The sequence below is a fragment of the Podarcis melisellensis genome, assembly GCF_964234715.1.
Source record: "Podarcis melisellensis genome assembly, chromosome: 5".
NCBI classification, from domain to species: domain Eukaryota; kingdom Metazoa; phylum Chordata; class Lepidosauria; order Squamata; family Lacertidae; genus Podarcis; species Podarcis melisellensis.
Genome location: NC_138537.1, coordinates 15,424,285 through 15,448,284, shown reverse-complemented (window position 1 = coordinate 15,448,284; position 24,000 = coordinate 15,424,285). Strand labels below are relative to the sequence as shown.

At 43.5% G+C, this 24,000-nt stretch overlaps 2 protein-coding genes across 3 annotated transcripts; both read right to left on the bottom strand.

The window, feature by feature from the left end:
• Window positions 1-7,836: 7,836 nt before the first annotated feature.
• RPL22L1 (ribosomal protein L22 like 1) lies at window positions 7,837-12,430 on the bottom strand. The gene is made up of 4 exons (XM_081912511.1): window positions 12,313-12,430; window positions 10,502-10,594; window positions 9,431-9,552; window positions 7,837-8,170 (listed from the first exon to the last, which is right to left on the bottom strand). The coding sequence occupies exons 1-4, from the start codon at window positions 12,379-12,381 to the stop codon at window positions 8,026-8,028; spliced, it is 429 nt and encodes a 142-aa protein (XP_081768637.1). The 5' UTR covers window positions 12,382-12,430; the 3' UTR covers window positions 7,837-8,025.
• Window positions 12,431-13,468: 1,038 nt separating this feature from the next.
• Window positions 13,469-23,677, bottom strand: EIF5A2 (eukaryotic translation initiation factor 5A2). Of its 2 annotated transcripts, none has more exons than XM_081912363.1 (5): window positions 23,527-23,677; window positions 20,696-20,885; window positions 19,314-19,418; window positions 18,035-18,166; window positions 13,469-16,517 (listed from the first exon to the last, which is right to left on the bottom strand). In XM_081912363.1, the coding sequence occupies exons 2-5, from the start codon at window positions 20,858-20,860 to the stop codon at window positions 16,458-16,460; spliced, it is 462 nt and encodes a 153-aa protein (XP_081768489.1). In that variant the 5' UTR covers window positions 20,861-20,885; window positions 23,527-23,677; the 3' UTR covers window positions 13,469-16,457. The 2 variants fall into 2 exon arrangements, with proteins under 2 accessions (XP_081768489.1, XP_081768488.1); XM_081912362.1 differs by lacking the exon at window positions 23,527-23,677 and adding an exon at window positions 23,033-23,407.
• Between the last annotated feature and the right edge of the window lie 323 nt (window positions 23,678-24,000).

Genomic DNA, 24,000 nt, shown 5'->3' with positions numbered 1-24,000 from the left:
CATACCTCCCTTTTTTGTATTCCAAATCAAATTATTAATTCAACAATTTCTTTCCCTCTTTTTGCTACCCAGATCTTATTCTTAAATTATTACAATCTTAGATTTTTACTTATATAAACCCATTTTTTCATATTCCTTTAACCCATCATAGCTAGAAACCACTTAGTTCCAATCCAACATTATTCTAAAATTCCTTAATTTTACAATATCTCTGTAAATAGTCTTTAAATTTCTTCCAATCTTCCTCCACTGACTCTTCTCCCTGGTCTCGAATCCTGCCGGTCATTTCCGCCAATTCCATATAGTCCATCACCTTCAACCGGGAAGGGCGGGGTATAAATAAAAATTTATTATTATTATTATTTTGCAGAGGTTTGACGTGAGCATTTGCAACTGATGGCATTTGTAAGTTATACAGCAATGAGGATTCATCCAGAGGCAGCAAAATTTGCAACAGGAAGCGGAAGAATTCAGTGATGGAGAGGGGGCTTGGGCACCCACAAGAGCTGCACAAAACACCTCTGAGGGCTGCATGTGTCCCATGGATTGCAGTTGCACATGTGTGGGCTGGGGAGTAAGCTCAAACGAAGTCAGTGGGATTTACTTTGGAGCAAACATGCGCATTGAGTCACGGCATCTTATTTTAGTCTGCATTAATTTCGTATCTTGAGAATGTTGAGCATTTGCTGGGGTGAATGTGACAGAAGAGTGCAGAAAAAATAGTCTGCTAAGGCTAGTGGTAGAAAGATTACAGGAACTTTAGGGTTATTACCACTGGAAGACAAAGCTATTCTGAGTACAAAGCTGTATTATGACCAGCATCAGCTTACAAAGAAGTTGGTCGGCAGTTACTGATCATGAGCATTTTTCTCCTGCTCTTCAGCCAGAAAAAAACCCCCAGCACAGTGCACATGGATCAGTAACTGTCTCTTACCTGCCGTCCGGCAATCCTAAAAGACACAGCACAAAAGGAAAAGGGATTGGGAGGGAGAAGGAAAGGAGCAAACTATTTCTTTGTCCGTGTTAACGACCAACAAGAATGGAAAGATTTCAAGGAGAAGAAAAGTTACACCATGACACACGGCTGCACTATAAATTAGCAGAAAGGCATTGTTGATATATTAGGACAATAGCGATGGCCACCAACTAGGGTGGCTTCAAGAGAGGGTTGGTTAGACTAATTTATGGGGAATGCAGCTATTAGTGGCAGAATGCCTATGAATGCCAGTTTCTGGGAATTGCAAGGGCAGAGAGTGCTCTTGTCCTGTCTTCGGGCTTCCCATAGGCATCTGGCTGACTAATGTGAGAACACAGTGCTGGACTAATTTGCCCACTGGCCTGATCCCAGTAACACACTACAGTGGTACCTCGGGTTAAGTACTTAATTCGTTCCGGAGGTCTGTTCTTAACCTGAAACTGTTCTTAACCTGAAGCACCACTTTAGCTTCTGGGGCCTCCTGCTGCTACTGCGCCGCCAGAACATGATTTCTGTTCGCATCCGGAAGCAAAGTTCTTAACCTGAAGCACTATTTCTGGGTTAGTGGAGTCTGTAACCTGAAGCGTATGTAACCTGAAGCGTATGTAACCCGAGGTACCACTGTACTTATGTTCTTATGATATTGTCATTTTTGTTTTAGATCCTTTTCCTGCTGGTCCTTAGTATGAAATCCACTGCCTTTTCACAGCTGTAAAATTCAGCAAGCAAGCAAGCAAGCAAGCAAGCAAGCAAACAAACAAACAAACAAACAAACGGAACAGTAATGTGGTTGGGAGGAAACAATTTGGTTAAACAACAGTCATTCCACCCCCCCCCCCTTTTGATTCCATTACAATCCAGTTGTTGATTTTTGGTTTTCGTTTTAATCATTATCATTCACCTGCTGGCACTGACGTTTCGTTCAAGCATGTGAAAAGCTGAGGAGGCCGGTGAACAAAGCAGGCTTAAAAACCCCCAATAACAACACCCCCCCCCAACCACTGCCTTATCAGTCAGCAAAAAAGAACAGGACTCAGGAAACAATCAAAGCTTCCTTTAAAAACTATTGGTTTGGAAACATCAAGGTCAACAAAGGCGGCCATTGGCCATTTCTCAGCGAGTCCTATCAGCACAACGGCAACACTGTGTGTAGGCCTCTTGTTTTCGGAGCTTTTGAGTTACGATAAACTGTGTTACACGTGGGCTAAACAAACGTTGCCTGACTAGCAGGCCATACACTCTGGAGAACAAAGGGGGCATTGTCTGCCTTGCTCCAGGGGTGCGATGCTTAATCAGAGAGTTTGCATTGTGTTGGCTTGGGTTCAAGTACATATTGTAGCTGAATATCCAAAAAGGAGGGGGGCGGGGAGATTAAAAATAGTATCACTCATTTCTCAATATTATTTTTTTCTGATAGCGTGCACACAAAGGAAAATGGGCCGGATATTTCATCCACTAGCAGTGCCGTTTGCTTATTCTTCCCCAAGGGATGTAAAGGGCAACACAACTTCTTGGGAAGGGTCGCAGCTCAGTGGTAAAGTGTCCATCTTGCATGCAGAAGGTCTCAGGTTCAATCCCTGACGTATCCGGGTAGGGTTGGAAATGTAGCCAATCTGAAAGCCTAGTGAGCTTTTGCCAGTTAGAGTAAGAAATTCAGAACTAGATGGACCAATGGTTTGACTCAGTATATGGCAATTTCCTGTGTCCTCAGCCCTTGCCATTAGTCTCTGTCTGTAGTGTGAGAGTTGTTAGGTAAATGTAAAGGGACCCCTGTACGTTAAGTCCAGTCGTGGATGACTCTGGGGCTGCGGCGCTCATCTCGCTTTACTGGCCGAAGGAGCCAGCTTACGGGTCATGTGGCCAGCATGACTAAGCTGCTTCTGGCGAACCAGAGCAGCGCATGGAAACGCCGTTTACCTTCCTGCCGGAGCGGTACCTAATTGCCTACTTTCACTTTGTGCTTTTGAACTGCTAGGTTGGCAGGAGCAGGGACCAAGCAATGGGAGCTCACCCCATTGCGGGGATTCGAACCGCCGACCTTCTGATCGGCAAGCCCAAGGCTCTGTAGTTTAGACCACAGTGCCACCTGCGTCCCTGTGAGAGTTGTTAGGGGACCCCATTACCCTCACAGAACTACGATTCCCAGGGTTCCCTGAGAGAAGGGATTGGTTGTGAAACCACTCTGAGAGTTGAACCCTCCAACATTTCTCCGATGAAAATAGGGACGTCCTGTTCCATAATAATAATAAGTTTAGTATTTATACCCCTCCCATCTGACTGGGTTGTCCCAGCTACTCTGGGTGGCTTCCAATATATATAAAAAATGTAATAAAACATTAAACATTAAAAAAAAACCCCACTTCCCTATAGTATACCTTCAGATGTCTTGGGTGCGATGGTGGCCTTAGAGTTCTTCTGAATGTGAGTCAGTTAGGAAATGGCATCTCGGTGGATTGGGAGCCAGATGCAAAAATTGGCACCTTGGGAGAATGGATTCAGGGGCAGAGGAAGGGGTTTGTGGGCTGCCAAGAGTGTCACCACTGAGGGGGGTGACAAAATGCTGGGTGGTACTCACTGCGGGGCCTGCAGCGCACGCGAGCCACACTTCTCTCCTGGGAGAGACATGGTGGCTTGGGGGAGTGCAGGCTCCGCGCTGCCCAAACGATCCGCCCGCTGCAGACTCTGGAGGCCCCACGGTGCACCCCACCCCTATGGTAGATGCTGGGATGCGCCCCACCCCGATCTGGATGCTGGGATGGCTCTATCATCAAGGCACAGCCCCACTTTGAAACCACAAAAAGCAAAACCTCTTTGAAACTACTTTAAGAGGTCTGGAAAAATACAAGAATAGACAAGTGCTGCTAGATAGGTCAAAGGCCCATGTAGTTCGGCATCCTGTTCTCACAGTGGCCAGCCAGATTGTCAAGCCAATATAGCCAGAATAAAAATCTCCCCTGCCCAGATCCTGCCTGCAGCCATGTGCGATTTCCAAAAACACCTCATCAGGAGGGAAACTGTCAACCAAGCTGGCACCTGACTTTGCAAGCGCCTTCTACCAGATTCTTTGTCACTGCAGCTGTCAATGCAGCCTGTTTTACACTGCAGGGAACACATTTAATTTCATCTGCCTGACACCTCCCACGCTACTTCTTAAGACTGTTACAAACTGCACTTCTGGGCTCCAACATCACACCTGGTTTTCCTCCTCACACCTCCACCTGCCAGCCTGGTTTTTTAAATTAACAGGGTGCTGCTCTTATCTAACAATAGACCAGAGGTGGGGAATCTTTTACAGACCAAGGGCCACATCCTCTTCTGGTCAGCCTACAATTGGTCCCTTCCAATTGTATGACCCTATCCCATGCTATGTGAAAGTCATGGCTAAATTGTGTCCCATTGATTTCAGTGGGACCAAAGTTCAGCTGCTTAGTCCATATTCAATTCAATGTGCATAGCATCACTTAGTTCAGCTGGTCCTATGGGGGTGGGGGCTGGCTCCCATTCTTTAGATGAGAATCTGTGATACATCATTTACTCCGGTTGGGGGGGGGGGCTCCTGCGAATTCTCAGGGGAGCCCCAAACATCTGCCCCAAAAGTCTTGCACTAGGTGCTCCTTTGGTTTAACATACTGCTGGATGATGGGGATCCAGAATAGCTGGAAGGAGGCCCTTTACACAGTGCACAGTTGAGCTATGGAACTCACTGCCACAAGATGCAGTGGTGGATGCCAACTTGGATGGCTTTAGAAAGGGATGGGATAAATTCATGGCTACTCGTCATGATGTCCTATAGGACCAGAGGCAGTGTACCTGAATAACAGTTGCTGAGGATCATGCTATAACACTCAAATCCTGCTTGCAGACTTCCCATAGGCAACTGGTTAAACCCTCTATCCTGAGTAAGGTTACCAGATTTTTTCCAGGGACACATTTCAACTTCAGTTGGTTTTGTATGGGGACTGATTTGTAAATCTGGGGACTGTCCCCAGGAAACGGGGACGTCTGGTAACCTTAGCCTAGAGAGCTCTGGATTAGATGGGGCTTTTGGTCTAATCCAGCTGGGTCCTTCTTACATTCTTAACTGAAAGAAGAGCTTTGAAGAACTCAGAGGCTCACTTGCAACTTCTGTTTGCCCTCCAAAAGGCTATACGGTAGCTTTTGCAATGAATAATGAGCCGCCCATTAACCAAGGTGTGTGGGGCAATTCTCAGACCCAGATGGCTCTTGGGGGAGGGGAAGGGAGTACAAAAAGTGTTAAGATGCCAGCTTGTTTGCCTGAGATGTTCATTTACATTCCCTTCTAAAGCTGCATGCTCTGCCGAATTATTATTATGGTGGTGCAATACAGCCAGCTAGTGGCGAAGACTGTTAGCAGCCCATTGAACCAATATTTTAAACCGGCAATATAAATTCACTGGCGTGTACATAAAAACAGTGCTAAAGACTACGTGGATGTTCAGGTCTATTAAAGAGATTATTGGGAGAGGCGAGTTCCCGAACGGAACAGCCAGTCTTTTTATAATCACGGACTACCCATACATTATATTTGAATAGTAAGTCAGTCACTGGAGACTTGAGAGCCATCTGGTGGATGAGGAACAAAAATCTCATATAGATTTTTATATGAGCCAGTATGGTGTAGTGGTTAAGAGCGGTAGTCTCGTAATCTGGGGAACCGGGTTCGTGTCTCCGCTCCTCCACATGCAGCTGCTGGGTGACCTTGGGCCAGTCACACTTCTTTGAAGTCTCTCAGCCCCACTCACCCCACAGAGTGTTTGTTGTGGGGGAGGAAGGGAAAGGAGAATGTTAGCCGCTTTGAGACTCCTTAAAGGGAGTGAAAGGCGGGATATCAAATCCAAACTCTCTTACCTGGGAGGTGGGGGAACCTGTGGCCCTCCCGATGTTGTTGAACTACAATTCAGGATGTACCTTTGGGTAACGTAACTTTCGGGTTGCGAACACAGCAAACCTGGAAGTGTATACTTCCAGGTTTTGCTGTGCGTGCATGCGCAGAAGCGCTCTGCACACACGCGCAGAAGCACTTGATTGTGCCATGCGTGTGCACAGCACTTGATTGTGCCATGCGTGTGCACAGAAGCAGCGCCTCTAGATGCGGACTTTCAGGGTACATACGGACCCCCAGAATGAATTAAGTTCATGTCCGGAGGGTCCACTGTATCTGACTTTTAGAAGACATCTGAAGGCAACCCTGTTTAGGCAAGTTTTTAATGTTTGATGTTTTATCATGTTTTTAATATTCTGTTGAAAGCTGCCCAGAGTGACCGAGGAAACCCGGCCAGATGGGCGGTGTACAAGTAATACAGTGGTACCTCGGGTTACATACGCTTCACGTCACAGACTCCGCTAACCCAGAAATAGTACCTCGGGTTAAGAGCTTTGCTTCAGGATGAGAGCAGAAATTGTGCAGCAGCGGGAGGCCCCATTAGCTAAAGTGGTGCTTCAGGTTAAGAACAGTTTCAGGTTAAGAACGGAACTCTGGAACGAATTAAGTACGTAACCAGAGGTACCATTGTAAATTATTATTATTATTATTAGCCAACCTAGCACCATCTAGCTGCTTTGGAATACAACACCCATCAGCCTCAGAGAGCACTGGGGTGTCCACTACAGATGTGAGTTGTAGCCCAAAACATATTGAAGGCACCAGGTTGACAAGGTCCGGCAACTATTGTTTTATGTTGCTACATCTTAAAAAAACACATCTTCTCATTTTTAACATTGTTGCTGGAATTGTATTAATATTATTGCTTTCTTTTTGTTTGCAAATCATCTTTAAAGTTGAAACAGTGAGATCATCAGGGTTTGAAGGCACGCAATGCTGCAACCTTGCTGAAGTCACACCGGTCTGGTCAGTGCTGAAAAGGGAAGCCATCTGAGAGCCACATATATCTCACCTTGAGTTATTGAAGGCTGAATACAAGTAGAAAGGCTGACATCCACCTGGGTCATGCTTGACCCACGTAAATCAATGGACTTAAACAACTTGCCTATTGAATTCAATGGGTCTATTCTTGAGTGTTATGAACACTGATCATCACCCATAATGAATAATCATGAATGCAAACGGCCCTCTTGCAGATAGCCACTCACTTTTGAAAGTATGGTTACCAAAAATTATAAATAGGGCTTGCATAAAATTATTTCAACAATGCTCTTGCTATATGCATGGTGCTGTCTGGAAAGGCAGAATAAATCGCTTGCATAACCATTGTAGGGAACTGACTTTTGGCCAAACATAATAGCATAACTGAAAGACTAAGACTTTTCTTCTGAAATTAGTTTCTGACTGACCTGCCTTAACCAGATTATTTCAAACCACCTATTATTGGCTGAAGTCATTCTACACAGGAGATCTCTAAATATATATAGAGCGCAGTCTAGAAACTGCTTAAATAGATCATGTATGAGTACACTATGCATTTAGTCCTGTATGACTATGGTGAAAATTTGAAATAAGAATGGATTTAAGTTTTACTCTAGGTCTACTAGAACAATTATACAGTGGTTCCTTGGGTTACATACGCTTCAGGTTACACACTCCGCTAACCCAGAAATAGTACCTCAGGTTAAGAACTTTGCTTCAGGATGAGAACAGAAATCGTGCTTCGGAGGTGCAGCGGCAGCGGGAGGCCCCATTAGCTAAAGTGGTGCTTCAGGTTAAGAACAGTTTCAGGTTAAGAACGGATCTCCAGAATGAATTAAGTTCTTCCGAGGTACCACTGTATAATGGACTGGTCAGTCAGATTACAGGGATGTGGCCATTAAGCATAAATATGTGACTGTGTTATGTATTTCAATGAAACGTAGGCAAAACCTCATGTCCACAAGAGAACTGCAGATTATAATTTATCAGGAGGCTCTTTTAATGAAACTTTTGAAACAACAAATCCCAGGTGCCCACAGCAATCTATAAGTAAAGTCAGTGTACAATTTTTCTTTGGTAATAAATGATTTCATTCTCATAAATAGATGATTCATGTGTACACGCTGTGCACCAGGGAAGACAATGCTCCACATAAAAGCTTATTCTACTCCTCGGCTTCAGACCCTTCGTCATCATGGCTGATCTGGAAATAACGCAGTTCATAGGTCTCCTTGTCAGACGCAACCACGCGCAGCCAGTCACGGAGATTGTTCTTCTTGAGATACTTCTTTGTGAGATACTTAAGGTACCTTTAACACAAAAGGCCAAGTGATTTTAAGTGAATGATGTAATTTGATCACAAGCGTTTACAAAGACGTGATACAAGACAGCAGTCGATGACTGCAAAAAGCAACAATGATTATTTGTTGAGCATCTGACCCTTAAGACGTAGCCTAGCAGAACACCTAAGTTTGCAATTCTATAGACAAGGGAGAAATTTTAACGGTGCCCAATGGGGATTACTTCTGAATAGACACGTATAGGAAACTGAACTCAGAACCAGAAAGTTCCCAGGTGAAATTTGTTGCTTGTCATGAACTCACAGAATGGACTTAGGCAAGCCACTATTGTTATCTGCCCCCTTTACAACCAGGTCAAGCAGACCCACCTTACAAGATTGTTGAAAGGCTGAGAATTATATGAAAAAATCTGAAACTCTGAGGTGCTATATAAATACTATTACATGTGATGAAATGAATCTCCGTATTAATGCAATCTACCTTAAAAGATGAACTTATTTCACCAAAGGATGAGGGCCATAGCTCAGAGAATCTGCCCCCTATACAGAAGGTCTTAAGTTCAACCCTCAGCATCTCTAGATAGGGCTGGGAGAGCTTCCGTCTCTGAAACCCTGGAGTGCTGCTGCCATCAGCCTAGACCAGGCAAAGTCTGTTTGAGAGCCTAATTTGGCCCCTGTGGCAGCTTATTGCTTGGGGTTAAATCCCAAAAAGCTCAACAACTTTGGTTGGCCCTCAAGCATCAAATGTGGCCCTCTTTGAAAAAAGGTAAATGGCCTGACTTGGCATGGGACAGTTTAATATGATCCTATGAGTGACCAATTGAGTAGGCAAAAACTAGGCCACTCCAGGAATTGCCCAAATATTACACTGCTCTCCCACAAAAAACAACAACCTAAGAACACATATTTGGAAATCAAGTGCAATCCATTAGCTTCCTTTCAAATATATCATACTAGTTAAGAAATCAACTGTAGGAAGATAGGGCAAATTAAATAGCCCAACTTCACCTTCCAGTTCTCTTTCAAAAGCTGATATTCCAGAACAGAACTGCGAATAGTCTTTAGGTGTCAAGTTTGCGTTTGGCACAGACACACAAGCTAAAGATATGAGATAATAAACAGCCTCAAATGATACTACTTCAGGTTAGCTTAACTGGGGAATTTCAACTAAAGCCACATTCTAAATTTGTTTACAATTCTTGCTATGTGTCCCAAGGTTTGAGCTAAAATCAGAAAGAAAAGCCCACCACACAAAAGAAAGAACACCCACCTTTTTGAGAACTGCCTTTCAGATGTCACTGTGATTTTGTTCTTAAAGCGTTCAATATGAACTACATTTCCCAAGTTTCCAGTTTTTCCATTGACCTTAACTTTTTCCTTCAGGAACTGTTCCTAATTCAAGAAAAACAAAAAAAATGCAACACTAGGGAATGGTGCCCTAGATGTGGAACTAGGGAAGTGACCCTAGCCAGACAATCCATTATTACACTCACAAAATGCAAATAAATCATGCAAGAATCAAGAAAAATGAATAGAAATATTAATAGAAATATTCCTATTAATGTACCATATTTTTCGCCCTATAGGATGCACTTTTTCCTCTCCAAAAATGAAGGGGAAATGTGTGTGCATCCTATGGGGCAAATGCAGGCTTCAGGAAGCTATCTGCAAGACGCAGCTCTCCCACGGCTTGCGGAGACCTTGCTGTCACCCAGAAGCTTGGGGCGTGCTGAGCTCAGCACACCCCAAGCTTTGGGCTTCGCGCAGCTCTCCCACGGCTATCAGATAGCAGCCTGTTCTGGGGGCTCAGGCTTCCCCCGCCCCGCACCTGGGGGGGTGGAAATAATTTTTTTCTTTATTCCCCCCCCAAAAAACTAGGTGCGTCCTATGGGCCGAAAAATACGGTAATTCATAACATACAATATCTGTCTCTCTATATATATTTATTTTAAGATACCAAAACATTGGTACGATACATAGTCATTTGGTATGGAAACCATCTGGATTATGATAGTCACTAAGCCAGGCTAAATAATTATCCCATCCAGGTCTGTAACTCCAAACCTCCCTGCACAAGCAAAGGTAATTGCAGGCAGTAAGAATTAAAACAGGATGTGATTAATTGGCTGGGAATGATTTACAGTTGTAGGAGTCAAGTTCTTACCCATAGGCTGATTTGACTAAAGGGCAACTATTTATCATGAATTTTATTATAAACATGCATAGACTTAATTTCCTTTAAAAGAAACCTCAAGCATTTGATTTTTTTTCCTTCCTTAAGTTTCAATGTATGTTGCCATTAAAACATGACCAAAGAAGTGTGAACAGCAGAACTACTTACAAAATTTCCTGAATCAAATATTCCATCTTCTACAGGATGGGTGAGGTCAAGGCTATACTTGCAAGTTGATTTTTTCAGTTTCTTGTCCTTTTGCTAAAAGAAAACCAAACATGCCCCTGAAGTTAGTATTTATTTTATGATCCTTATCTTCGATCATTATAGTCCAGAGGAAATATATACCTCATATATCAGACATGCCTTAATATATTTCTCTACTTAACCAATATTCTTTATCCTGTAACTTTCACTTAACACAGAAAATATATTAGCAACCAAAATTTCATCACCTACCCTCACTACGGCAAGCACAAGAATTAACAGCTCTTTAATAGCTAACTTTGTTTTCCTCTCAAAGGGCTAGGGACAACTTTGTTACCCTATTTTAGATTAAAACAAACAAGAGCAGTTTCTGCCACAAGCACCAACTAGAATCCAAAGGGCCCATATCCAGGACCTGTGAGGTGGCAGAATCTGTCCCATCAGGGCAGTCAAGGGTCTTAGGAGCCAGTGTGATATAGTGGTTAGAATGCTAGACTAGGATATGGGAGATTAAGGTTAAACCCTCACTCAGCCATGAAGCTAACTAGGTGAGATTGGGCCAGTAACTACCTCTTCGCCTAACCTACCTTTGAGTGTTCTTGGGATTCAATGAGAGGAAGAACGATGTACAGCACCTTAATTTTTTGCTAATTAAACACTATGGTCTTTTAAAATGGGGGAGGGGGAGGCATATTGTTTTTGTTACTATGTATTTTTGTGTTTTTATATCATAAACCACCTTGTGATCCTCCGATGAAGGGTTTATAGAAATCTAATAAATAATAACTCCTGGGAGGGGGAGATTGGACTTAAGTGCTATGGAAGACCAGGATTAAGTGTCATTCCTTCATTTGTGGCTATCATAGCATTGGGCTCCCGCTCCCCTTTCTTCCGATGTATACCTTATGTTAAGATGTACAGTGGTACCTCAGACGCTTCAGGTTACAGACTCTGCTAACCCTGAAATAGTACCTCAGGTTAATAACTTTGCTTCTTCAGGATGAGAACAGAAATTGTGCAGTGGCGGCTCCCATTAGCTAAAGTGGTACTTCAGGTTAAGAACAGTTTCAGGTCAAGAACGGACCTCCAGAACAACTTAAGTTCTTAATCTGAGGTACCACTGTATACCTAAAGTTAAGTGGTGGTTATACACAAGATGCAGAACTGGGGACACTCATCATTTACTATTGCCAGTTGACATTTATTTATCCACGGGCTTTTCAAGATTTCCCATGTCCCTTTATGGACGTCCTATGCATTTTTGCTGGAGCAGCAAACTTGGGTGACCTTCCTTCAGATGTTGCTGGACTCCTAGGCAGCGGGGCCCAATGATCAAGAATGACCTCAAATTGCAATCTAGCAACATTTCCCTTTGCGTGACAGGATTAAGAAACCCATCCCCGAAAAGCACGACAACGTGAATGAGGTACCTGTCGGCTTTATTAGAAAATTGGCAATGAGTTGAGAGTTCTTCACAAGAGTCCTCCAGACCTTATTTCGCATTATGTACGTGATCTTGCAAAACGTGTGTGGCGCCCCTGAACTCAGAGTGCCAAACACGACAGGCAATCCTACTGAATTCAACGGGCTTACTCCCAAGTAAGGGGGGTTTAGGGTCACAGCTACACAGCAGCCTCCCAACAGCCCTGCAAGGCTTACTAGTGTGTCGGAAAGGAGCAGGCGAGGGAGAGAGGCGTGAGCAGGGAAGCCTTCCTGCCCTCCTTTAACCCACGGGTGTCTCCCGCCACATCCCGCCCGGCTCAGAAACTCACCGGCGCCATCTTGGCCAGGCAATGGAGAAAGGGAGGGCGGAAGCGTCGCGGCCGCGCTTTTATAGACATCCGCGCCGTGACGCAATGACGTGCAGCGTGGACCACGCTCGAGGGATAAAGGAAGAGTTGACGCTCGGATCAGGGAAGAGGGGTAATACTTCCGGGTGCCGCGCGCCCGCTCGTTTCCGGTAACGTGCGCACACCGGAAGCTGCCTGACAGAGTCCGGCCGGTGGGTCCTGGTGTCTCTGCGCTTCTTTATTTTGAGGGGTTTTCAAGTTTAATCAATAGAAATAAGAAACCCAAGGAGCGCGAGGAAGCACCGACTGGAAACAGCTTCCCAGGGCAATAGACAGGGGGCATACGCAGCCCCGGGTGGAGAGGCTTGGGACTGGAGTCCTTCTGAATGCCGAGCGAGGCTCTACCTCCGAGCGACATCTCTTCCCAAGGTTCCCTACAATCGCTGTAGGCTTTTTGGAACCCGTAGTCTGTTATGAGTGTGGAAATGCCACAAGGCTCCACCACAAACACACACTGCATTTTTATGCAGGCAAGCTATTCTTGGAAAAGCGCCTCCCAATTAGACAAGTACTATTTAGGGTTGCCATATTTCAAACAATTTTTAAATTTTCCAATTAACAAATCAAAACCAAATTAAATTAACACAATCATTATTATTTTAAAAAGGTTTCCTGCTTAGGATTCTCCTGGATATTTTGACTGATTTCCACCGGGAAACTATTCTGGATGTATGACGACCCCAAATACTAGCTGGCCAAAAATCTCTCTTCCCACCTTTGAAGTAACAGTGGACTACATTACAGGGGTTGAAGAAGCCCCTTCCAACCCCAAACCTCTCCCCTCTTTGCAATGTGGCAGATATTATCAGTTTTAGCTTTTGGGTGTCAGGTCCTCCCCAAACCTTGTTTTACAATGGAAGAAATATTGGGCACCTTCGTGCTGTTCAAGCAAATGTATTTGCTCAGGTCAGTTTTTATTGGGCAATCAACAGCAGCCATCCTTTTCAAATGAGATAGTGATGAATGACGTATGCTTAATAAGGAAACTACAGTAGGGTCACGTCCTTATAGAATTCATAATCTGTGGAAGTGCATATACAAGGCATTCATTAGACGTTGTAGGGAAAAAAGTCAAGAGTAGCACTTAGGTTCAAACTTTATTCTCATTGTGATCCAAATCATAATTCAAACTTTTCAATAAAACAGTCGTTAAAAGCCAAGAACTCTTAACACATGAATACGCTATTACAGAAATGCAGAAAAAATACAAACCTTTCAAGTTTTGCTTTTAAAGTCAAAAGTCACTCCTGTACAATAAACACTGCATCCATTTGCTAGCCAGTAGGTATATTGCATACTTGTCTGAGCTACCGTATGTGGCAAATACAAAAACCCCTTCTCCCCACACGTTGTTTACAATTATATGTTAATGTAACAGTCACTGATCATGAGCGTTCACTACAAGACCTAGATAAAACAATGTAAATAAAAGCCACAGAGATCATTGTCCGAGTTGTACTGTGGAAATGTGAGTATAATGTATGAGAGTCATATGCTTTACACAGGATAAAATGTTTAAGCACAGCTTGTTCTATGAAAGTTTCCAGACACAGCCAACATTTCCATACTTAAAGCTTACTGCAGTCAAACATGTCATCTAGTCACTAGAATAGCTTGGTCACAATGTTTGACTGTGTTAGACTAAGGTTCAACTCTACTTGCATCATAGGCATGCTATAAATTTATGGAATACAAAACCCTGTAAGACTTTCAAGCAGCTTTGTTAAAATAATCAACTTAAGCTCTTTCAATTCTTCACAAGAGCAGCCCTGAGAAGAGTATATTCAAGTCATGGCTCAACTAGCAGTGGTTTTGTTGAACAAAGACACAACAACACATCAAGAGGTAAAGTTGGGTTTTAAAAAAGAAGTTCCTAACATCTGAGGCAAGAGAACCTACAGCACACTGAACAAAACATCAATGGACCCAAACAAGAAAGCTTGCACCATTACAGAACAGCAGCAGGACTGAGTTGCTCATATCAACAGCCTTAATTTTGGCTTACAGCTTGTTAGAAGAGCTTCCACCTGCTCCAACAAAATACATTTTGTTCCAACTATGAAGTAAAAACCATTTAAAAGTGAATTTAGAGAAACATGATTACCCTGAAATAGCTTAAATAACCTGAAAGATACAGTATTAAGCTTTTATTAGCAAAGTTAGTTTATTGTAAACCTGGTGGGTTTGCAGAGACTGCTCTCTACTAATGAAATGGCTTTGCTATTGTCTTATTGTAAATACTGTAGTTTTTACTGGTGAAATGACATTGCAAAACCTGTATGCAAAAGAGTGCCATACAGATCCACGTAGCAGATTTCCCCCCCATCTAGTCTAGATATTCTGTGGTTCCAGATTGCTAAAAGTCAAGTTGAAATTAAGACAGTATGTTTTCTGAAGTATAAGAGGGCACTTCAGTAACACATTTCCAAAAGCCACCTGCCTCTACACATTTTAGCTGCATACGTCCTTAAGATGATGCAAGCAGTTAAGATGTTAGTAGGACTCTTCAGATACTATGACACCAGTTTACTTCTCAAAACTGTTCACATTCATGACTAATGATACTAGCTGAGTCCATGTTTCAAACTGGGACTTCTCATTCAAACCATGACTATTGGAGAATCAACTATCTAGAAACACTCACATGATTAGACTAAATATGCTAAAATCCTTCAGCTTTCCAGTAGCCCTAGATCTTGAAATATGTAGTTATTTACTACCACATCAAGACTGTGCTTTGTTCGAGTTTTTATTGCCAAATCAATCTGCGTTGTGCCCCTTCTCTGCATAGATACTTATAATATAGAGCCCACCACTAGACCCTGATGCAGTTCATTTACACCTGTTGTCTAACTAACTTCACTGATTAAAGGGCAACCATATTCCTAACTGAAGCTCAAAATCCTGTTTCCTATGCACACAAAAAGCTGCCAGTAATGAACTAAGCACGTTTTAAGAACCCAGTCACTAGTTCAAGTTAGTCAGTTGCTACCAATATTTAAGGCAAATTTAAGTTAAGTTGGTGTCCCGCAAAATGCTAATGAAGAAGCATGATCTTACAAAGTTGAAGGTCATGTAGACAAATTGTCTGTTAGCGATTAGGCATTTGCCTGTTCAGTGTAATCAAGTCTTGCACAAGTAGATTGTGAGTCAGAGTGACTCTTTAACACAGCACTGAAGTTCTTGTACTTGATAGAGCACTCTGTCATAGTTCTTTTTGGGACTGTACAACCCATGACCTAATTTCAGTTGCGTGAAACCAGGCTCATATTAAGCCTTTATACAAGCTAGTATGTGCACTTTTGATCCAGTAATAAAAAGTCAAAAAGTCTATTTGTGCTACAAAACTAAAGAGTTAAAATCAAAAACAAATATGCCTAATACTGAAACACTTGAGGCATTCCCTTCTTTTAAACTAGAAGAGTGGCTGAACTCCATGTTGAAATCAAAGGCCTCTAGTGAATCTCCTCTCCCTCCCTCCCACCCCCAAGCTTTTGTGCACTATTAACCAGAGTATGAAAGCATCCAATATTCTGGATGTTTGCATCACAGGCAAATGGTGACATGTTAAGAGTGAGCCAGCCAGCAAGACTACAGATATAAGTTTGTTGTACATGGCCATCAGCACTGGCATTTTGATCACATGAGTTCCCTTGTCTCCAGCTCAATGACTATTCACAGTTCAGTGCAAGCCACATTTCACCATATTTTAAGATAAAAGTGGTTATTCGCATTTGTTTAAAATGTTGTATTTAAACACTATTCTTACCTAAACCCAAACTTAGTACTACCTTGGTATTGGCACTGCTATACAGTCTCATTCGAGCAAAGCATACTAGTTAATACCTCATGATCTAAAATGACAATTTTGACTGCCTTGCCATTCCTGTAAGCACTTGAACTTCAGCAATTTTAATATTGCCAAATGGCTTGCAACATTAGCCAGCACTATTTTCAAACAAAGACACGAGGTTGCTAGTGAAGGTTATAGCTTTGGTGATAATTAGAACTAAAATAAGAAATCTGCAGTTGCTGAGATATGAGCAGCTGCTCAAATCCAGATGGTCCTATTTGCAAGGTTTTATGGCTACAGCACATTCTTCACTCATTGCACACATGACTGATACCTAAAGGAGAGAGAAAAAGCATTATTAGGATATGCAAAACAGCTATTACATTTACAACAAGTGTAGTGATGGCAATAGTTGAGTTCTAGCACCAGTATTCCCATTTTAGTCAACCTCCCAGGAAAACACTAATCACAAAGCACATAATTAAGCCAATCTAAAATAGTAGCAGCTTGAGTTCAGCTGAAAAATAGGAAGTATTTATAATAAAGACAAGCTGAGGAATATAACTTTAACTTATCCTGATCATCTAGTTTAGGAGGGCACTGATATCATTTCCATGTAATTATTTTGCCACCACGTATTTGACAAAATGAGACAGTGGTTCCCAATTAGAGGTCTGCATAACCCATCCAGCGGGTCCATGGCTCATCAACTGCTCAGGACATCTCATTTTTTTAGGGCTATGCTCTTGTGTAGGAGTGTGGTCCAGAAAACGCGCATCACAGTTGAGCTGGGACATTTTGGGGGGTATGGTGTCACCACTGACGTAACAAATGTTACATTTTCAAAAGTAGGGGGACCATGGCTTGGCTTTTGAAAAACAGGCGGTCTACAGTACTTAGCTACTTAGGAACCACTAGATTTACATGGTGACAGCAGTAACGAAATTAAAAGACGCCTGCTCCTTGGGAGAAAGGCGATGGCAAACCTAGACAGTATCTTAAAAAGCAGGGAAATCACCTTGCCAACAAAGGTTCGTATAGTTAAAGCCATGGTTTTCCCAGTAGTGATGTATGGAAGTGAGAGCTGGACCATAAAGAAGGCTGATCACCGAAGAATTGATGCTTTTGAATTATGGTGCTGGAGGAGACTCTTGAGAGTCCCATGGACTGCAAGAAGATCAAACGCATCCATTCTTAAGGAAACCAGCCCTGAGTGCTCACTGGAAGGACAGATCGTGAAGCTGAGGCTCCAATACTTTGGCCACCTCATGAGAAGAGAAGACTCCCTGGAAAAGATCCTGATGTTGGGAAAGATGGAGGGCACAAGGAGAAGGGGACGACAGAGGATGAGATGGTTGGACAGTGTTCTCGAAGCTACAAACATGAGTCTGACCAAACTGCGGGAGGCAGTGGAAGACAGGAGTGCCTGGCGTGCTCTGGCCCATGTGGTCACAAAGAGTCGGACACGACTAAACAAGATTTACATGTTGGTTTTTGTTACTAGTGTGATGCCAAAGCTTCCCATGGCTGATACGTTCTGCTTTGAAGGTATAATGTATTTCTATTTTAAATGTGTTGCAAGTTGCTTGGAGACCTTCAGTTGGTAAGCAATTAAAAAGTCTAATAAATAATATGAAGAAAAAACCAACTGCAATTACAAGAGATAAGCCATTTATTATTTCAGAATAGAAAACTAATTCTACTTTATCCCCCTTTCTTTTCTCCCCATTAAAATAAGGCCCAGGAAGTTATTTTAGATCAACCGTTAGCAGCAATAAAGTACTTTCAAGGTAACTTGGGTGTCTTAAGAAAAATAAAACCCCAGATTTTTTCAAACCACTGAGATTTTACCTGGAAATCTTCGCCTGCATTATATTTCCCCTCTATTTCTTTGCCTAGTTCACCTTCTGGCACCTTCAGATCCTCACGAACTTCACCACTTTCTGTCAGCAAAGAGAGATACCCATCCTGTATACAGATCAGCTGCAAGAAATTAACAATGCCAATTCAATTTTATTCATAATTGCATGAAGTTCAGTCAAAAGTATTGGCATTGAGCCATATGGGCGCTGCTTTCTGAACTTAGCATTTTGCTTCCGATTGCTATAGACCAGTGGTTTTCACAACTTTTTTCTCTGGGCCACACTTTCAGAATAAAAATGTATAAAACAATGCAGCTACATGAGAATATGAATCATTCACAAATTATATGTATTGACTGTCCTGGAATCTTTCTGCCACACTTGCCATTGTCTCCTGCTATATCAATGTGGCACACCACACCGTTTGAGAACCACTGCTACAGAAGAACAACCTTGCACATTTCTAATACACAGAACCCAGTTTCAACCGTTTTTTAGCTCAGGATCTATTCAGTGTGAATCACAGCTTTAGTCACTAAAGGGATAAAGTTAAAAATGCTCTATTCAGTAGCACTTTCTAGCAAAAGCAGCTTTGAAACTGAAAAATATAGTAAGATGATCTAAAACTGTCAAATAATTTTATATGTGGTTCCAAATATTGCTATTGGCAGATGTTCTGCAAATGTAATTTGCTTCTAATATTCCTGAATATTTTATAGCAAAACCTATTGAAGAAATTGCTACCATATTAACCCAGCATGAGATATTTCATAGTACTGCAAAGTATCTGAAGATAGTTCTACTAACGTACACTATGCTCTGTATTTAAACATATACATCAAAGCAAGGAACTGAACAACAAAATTGCACAAAATTTTTAGTCTGACAAACAATTCATCAACAAGGGGAATATTTAGGGCCACTTTTTTATTAAGTCTATGTGTATCCCATCTTTTATATTAGCATGTTCAAGTGGCCCCTATCCTACAAAATCAATTCATAATGATTTGATGGCATTTGTAATAATCACTCCCTCTAATGATGGCATTTTATGTTGTCCAGTGGCCGCACCAAGGGTTAAGTATTTGACTGGAAATGGGATGTCAGAGGTATGAGATTGCAAAACCCAGCTCATTTCAATGGGTCCTTTGGAAGGCTAAGTAATTTAAGGCGTGGAATTTTAATTAAGGAAGCATAGTTTTTTCATAGGACATCAGGCTATGCCCAGAAGGGACTTTCTATTTGTATAGATTAAAATATAGACTTACTTGATAGTCATTCCTCTTGATGTTAGGAACATCCATGTTGTGAGTGGAAGGACAAATATCTTCATATTTTTTGCCAGTGAACACATCAATGCCAACTAGGTGGACCTAGGAAAATGTTCATGCACATATATTTAGGCTACCAAGAACAGTATGTTCCAAGAACAATGTTTGGGGTAGGTGGGGGGAGATAGAAAGCAATGAACAGTAATTCATGTGCATCCACCCAGAGACTAAAGCTGGAACAGTTCTGTAAGGAAAAGCCACATATAATGATACTCAAATTACAGTCTATGATTGACTAGAACAAGACAGTCAAACACATGGCCTGAATCCTGCATTCGACCCTCAAAGCTGTTTTTGGCAGCCTTCAGCAACATTTGACCCAAAACCAGTTAAGGAGGCACTGAGCTCTGGGAAGAGTTGTCTCTACACAACTACACTACAACTCCCATCGTCCCTAGCTAGCAGGACCAGTGGTCAGGTATGATGGGAGTTGTTGTCCAACAACATCTGGGGACCCAAGGTTGAGAAAGGCTGGGCTAGCCTATACAGTACAGTATCTTACTTCAGGAGAGAAAAGTCATGAATGATTTACCCATCTCCACAAATAGCTTAGAATTCTGAGACATAGTTTTCTGTAACCAAAAGTTAGCATTTAAATTGATGTTTGGATGTAACTTCTATGCTAACTACCTAGATTCAAGTCATCTATGCATGCCCATCACCTCTAACACTCCTTCTACCAAGGAGATATCTTACTGAAGAACTATTAAGATCATATTTGCGTATGGCGACAGTTCTGAACTTAAGCATGTGCTTAGATACAAATTACACAAGCTCCAAGAGAGGCTTGAGTAACTCAAGCTACCTCAATTTTCTGACTTAAATTCACAAGGTTGTGCTGCAGATCTGTACTGATTCCCTTCTTACCCTCACCATCAGATTCCCTCCATTTGTGATGCAAAACTAGAGAGGAGCATATGAGCTTCCAGGATGTTTGTAATCCTCCAAACCATGATTTGGAGAATAAGAATGCAATGTCTGAATTGAACCAGTCGTACCACTTGGAATCAGATACATCATTCAGACAAAGGTATCTAGAAAGGTTGCAAATTTACTAACAAACAGTGTGCACTATATTGAGGGACTCACTTTTCATACTCTCCCCTAGCAGAGAATGCCACCCAAGTCAGAAACCTTATACTAGGACAGCCAGCTAGACTTGCACTACAAGGAGAGGACAGATAGTGACAAGTTAAGTAAGACTGGGCCACGCACCTGGCAAATCTGATGTTAATATTAGTAAACTAATATTCATTGAAGAGCAATGTTGGCATACCAGAACAGAAGTAAAACTCAAGAAAGCTCTACCAAGCAATTACCTTTGCATGACCATGCTTGCCAGTCTTCGAAGTTGACATTTCTACAATCTTGCAGGGACGTCCCTTCAGCACCACAAAGCCATTTTTGCGGAGTGCAGAACACTGCATAGGATAGGTGGCAGAAGCACCAGCATCTCCAGTGGTAAAATCAACTTCATCAGCCATAGTATGTAGTGTGTTCTGGCAAATACTATAAAATTTAGAAATAAATTCAGTTATTTCATGTATCAGTTAAATAATAAAAGTATTTGTATTTTTAAGAGTGTTATAAATAGATATGCAGATGAACACAAACCATACTTCAAATATAATGAACCATGTTACAGAAAGTACTATGCTCAGTCCAGCATTGAACATATCAACATTCTCCACCTTCACTGCAAGTACGACGGAGTTGTGAAATGGAATAGCTGTCCCCTGTGGTCACTGAGTACACATCCTAAAAATGCTAGCTCAAGACTGCAATATGGGATGGGAAGGGCAATATTTTACTCTCAGGGATCCCAACTGCCATGTTATGGCTCAGCCAGGACACGGGTAGAGGAGGAAGAGAAAAGTTGCAGGAGACAATGGTAACAAGGAATGCAAAATTACAATTACAAGATTTATAAGAAATGCAAATTTTACAAGATTTATAAACTGGGACAATAGATTTATAAATTTGGTTTCTGAAGCTGTGGAATAGCATTTTGGAGGGTTATTGAAGATTGAGCGTTACTGTCCCACACTCGACTCAAACATGAACACAGTATTTTGCTGGCAAATGCCAGCTCCTATTTGGTGAGAGCTACAGGCACTGTGGGTTAAACCAGAGAGCCTAGGGGTTGCCGATCAGAAGGTTGGCGGTTCGAATCCCCATGATGGGATGAGCTCCCGTTGCTAGGTCCCTGCTCCTGCCAACCTAGGAGTTTAAAAGCATGTCAAAGTGCAAGTAGATAAATAGGTACCGCTCCAGCGGGAAGGTAAACAGCGTTTCTGTGTGCTGCTCTGGTTTGCCAGAAGCAGCTTAGTCATGCTGGCCACATGACTCGGAAGCTGTATGCCGGCTCCCTTGGCCAATAAAGCGAGATGAGTGCCGCAACCCCTGAGTCGTCCACGACTGGACCTAATGGTCAGGAGTCCCTTTACCCTTACACACCACAGCAATCATAACTGTAGCATGTTTCCCACACACTCTGATTGTATGGTGGAGTATACAACTGAGCAATTACCAGCGAATGGGGCTTCTTACTACAGGATGGTTGCGGCAGCATGAAGAATCGCATCTCTCAGAAGTGCCTTTTTGGCAACAACTACAGCCATTTCATGATATTACAATCACAGCAGTTACCCTCAAGCCAGAAATGAAGTGCATGGGGAGAGGTGATGTGAAAGAGCAAAGGGATAACTAATATAGGGTGCTTACAGTAGGCATTTTGTGGTGGTTCATAATTCTGGCAACCGAAGCAAGTCTACTTATCATTTAGTGATCTCAGGAACCTGTTTCATCACTGTCTAAAAGCTGTAAGGGTGTAGGGAATGCAGCAAATAGGCGTTAGGCAGCTGAAGCAAAAGCAGATGGGGCTGCTGCATCACTAAAACTCTCACAAGAGAATGGAATTTGAACAGATACAGAGCTTATTTTACCCTGCATGCCGAACGGGATTACTCTCAGGAAGAGTTTGTGAGCATCCTAAAGGTATCTGGGTGCCCACTATTGCTCAACAGAGGGGGATGGTGTACTAGGTATGGGAAGATTTGACTAAACGACCTTTGGACAGACCCTACACATCAATTCTTAAGAGGAACAAGGAAGCTTAGTAGGGGTGCACTCTCTTACTCTCTCACTCACACACTGAGCACACAGGGCCACGTTTTGACCTACCCAGCCACCAAAAGGGGAAACCAATGTGGGAAAACAATGGCCAAAGGAGCTCCTCTACCTGTTAAACCCCCCAAAACACATTCCAAAATCCGCAATAGGGCAGTATCTTTATTAGGGCGTTTTCTCATCTTGGTTAGTCCTAATTGCGATGGCCCTAGAATTGGCCTCCACAGTCACTTACGAGCTCACGGTTAAAACCGTGTTTATGGAAGACAATCTTCCTCAGCTACGAGTGATCGCCAAAGACGACGACGACTATGAATTCTAGCCGTTTTCTTGGGGACCAACATGGCTGCCTTTCCTTCTTGGGTAATTCTAAACACTCGTGACCAAGAAGCAAAAGGCCATCATGGGTGGAGAAGATGCGACCCCCGCCCCCCAAGATATTCCTGGGACTGCGAACAGCTCCTAACCAGGTTGGTCGGGGTCTGTGTGTGAGAGATATGAGGTGGTGTAGGCCCAACGCTATCTACCTGGCTATCCTGCGCGGCAAAGGGGTTGGGATGGATGACCCTTGGGGACCCCATCCGACTCCACGGAGGGCACCGCAGCTTCCCCGCGGCATACACCGCTATTATGGGGGGGGGGGGGAAGAGTCAGCAGAACATGGTTTTCCTCACAGAGCGGGTAATGAGAGAAACAGAGCTGAGCAAACGATCCGCTGGCCTGGGAAATTCAAGCCCCCGCCCCCCGGTTCCTCCATCTCCTCAGCCCCGAGTCCCCCCCCATCTCTCCCGCCAAGGGAGGCGCCCCGCATGGCCGCCTCGTGGGAAGAGCAGGCGGCGCCGGGGAGAAGCCTGAGGGGAAGGCGCCGGCCGCCTCGGACCCGGCTCTGCACCAGACCAGTCCGGCCCGGTTCGCCGTTGGCCTGAGAGGATTCCAAGCGGCCCGCCAACGGCTGAGCGGAGGGACTAAGGGGGGGGGGGAGGGGGCGCCGCACGCACCCGCGTCAGGAGCCAGCACTTACCTCCCACGGTGCAGGGAAAGACTGGAAGAGCGTCGCAGCAACGCGCACGCGCAGAGCAGCCGTAAAGGGAGGCGTGTGGGTGGAGAAAAGGAGGGAGGGAGAGAGAGAGAGCGGGAAGGGGAGGGGGGAATCCCCCTAGGCGTGAAGGGAGCGCGCGCCCTACGTTCCAAATTTAAAGGAGGGAGGAAGAAAATCCCCTCAGCCCCGCCCACATCGGGTACAGGTTATCCTCCTTCGCCATTGGCCGCTTTATCGCCCCACCCACGCAAGGCGCGAGCCCGGACCTACGCGCCGGTCTCTACGCCACGTGACGGCTTTTGCCTCCAGGACGGCGCCGCCCCCGCCTCCCTCCCACATCTTGGACGTCTACACTTTTACGGCGTCTGTGATCGTCATCTGCCTGCGCCAACTCGCGGCGGAGCCAGGACTTTTCGTACACGTGTGGGCGCTTCGTAGCATGTGCTCGGCTTTGCC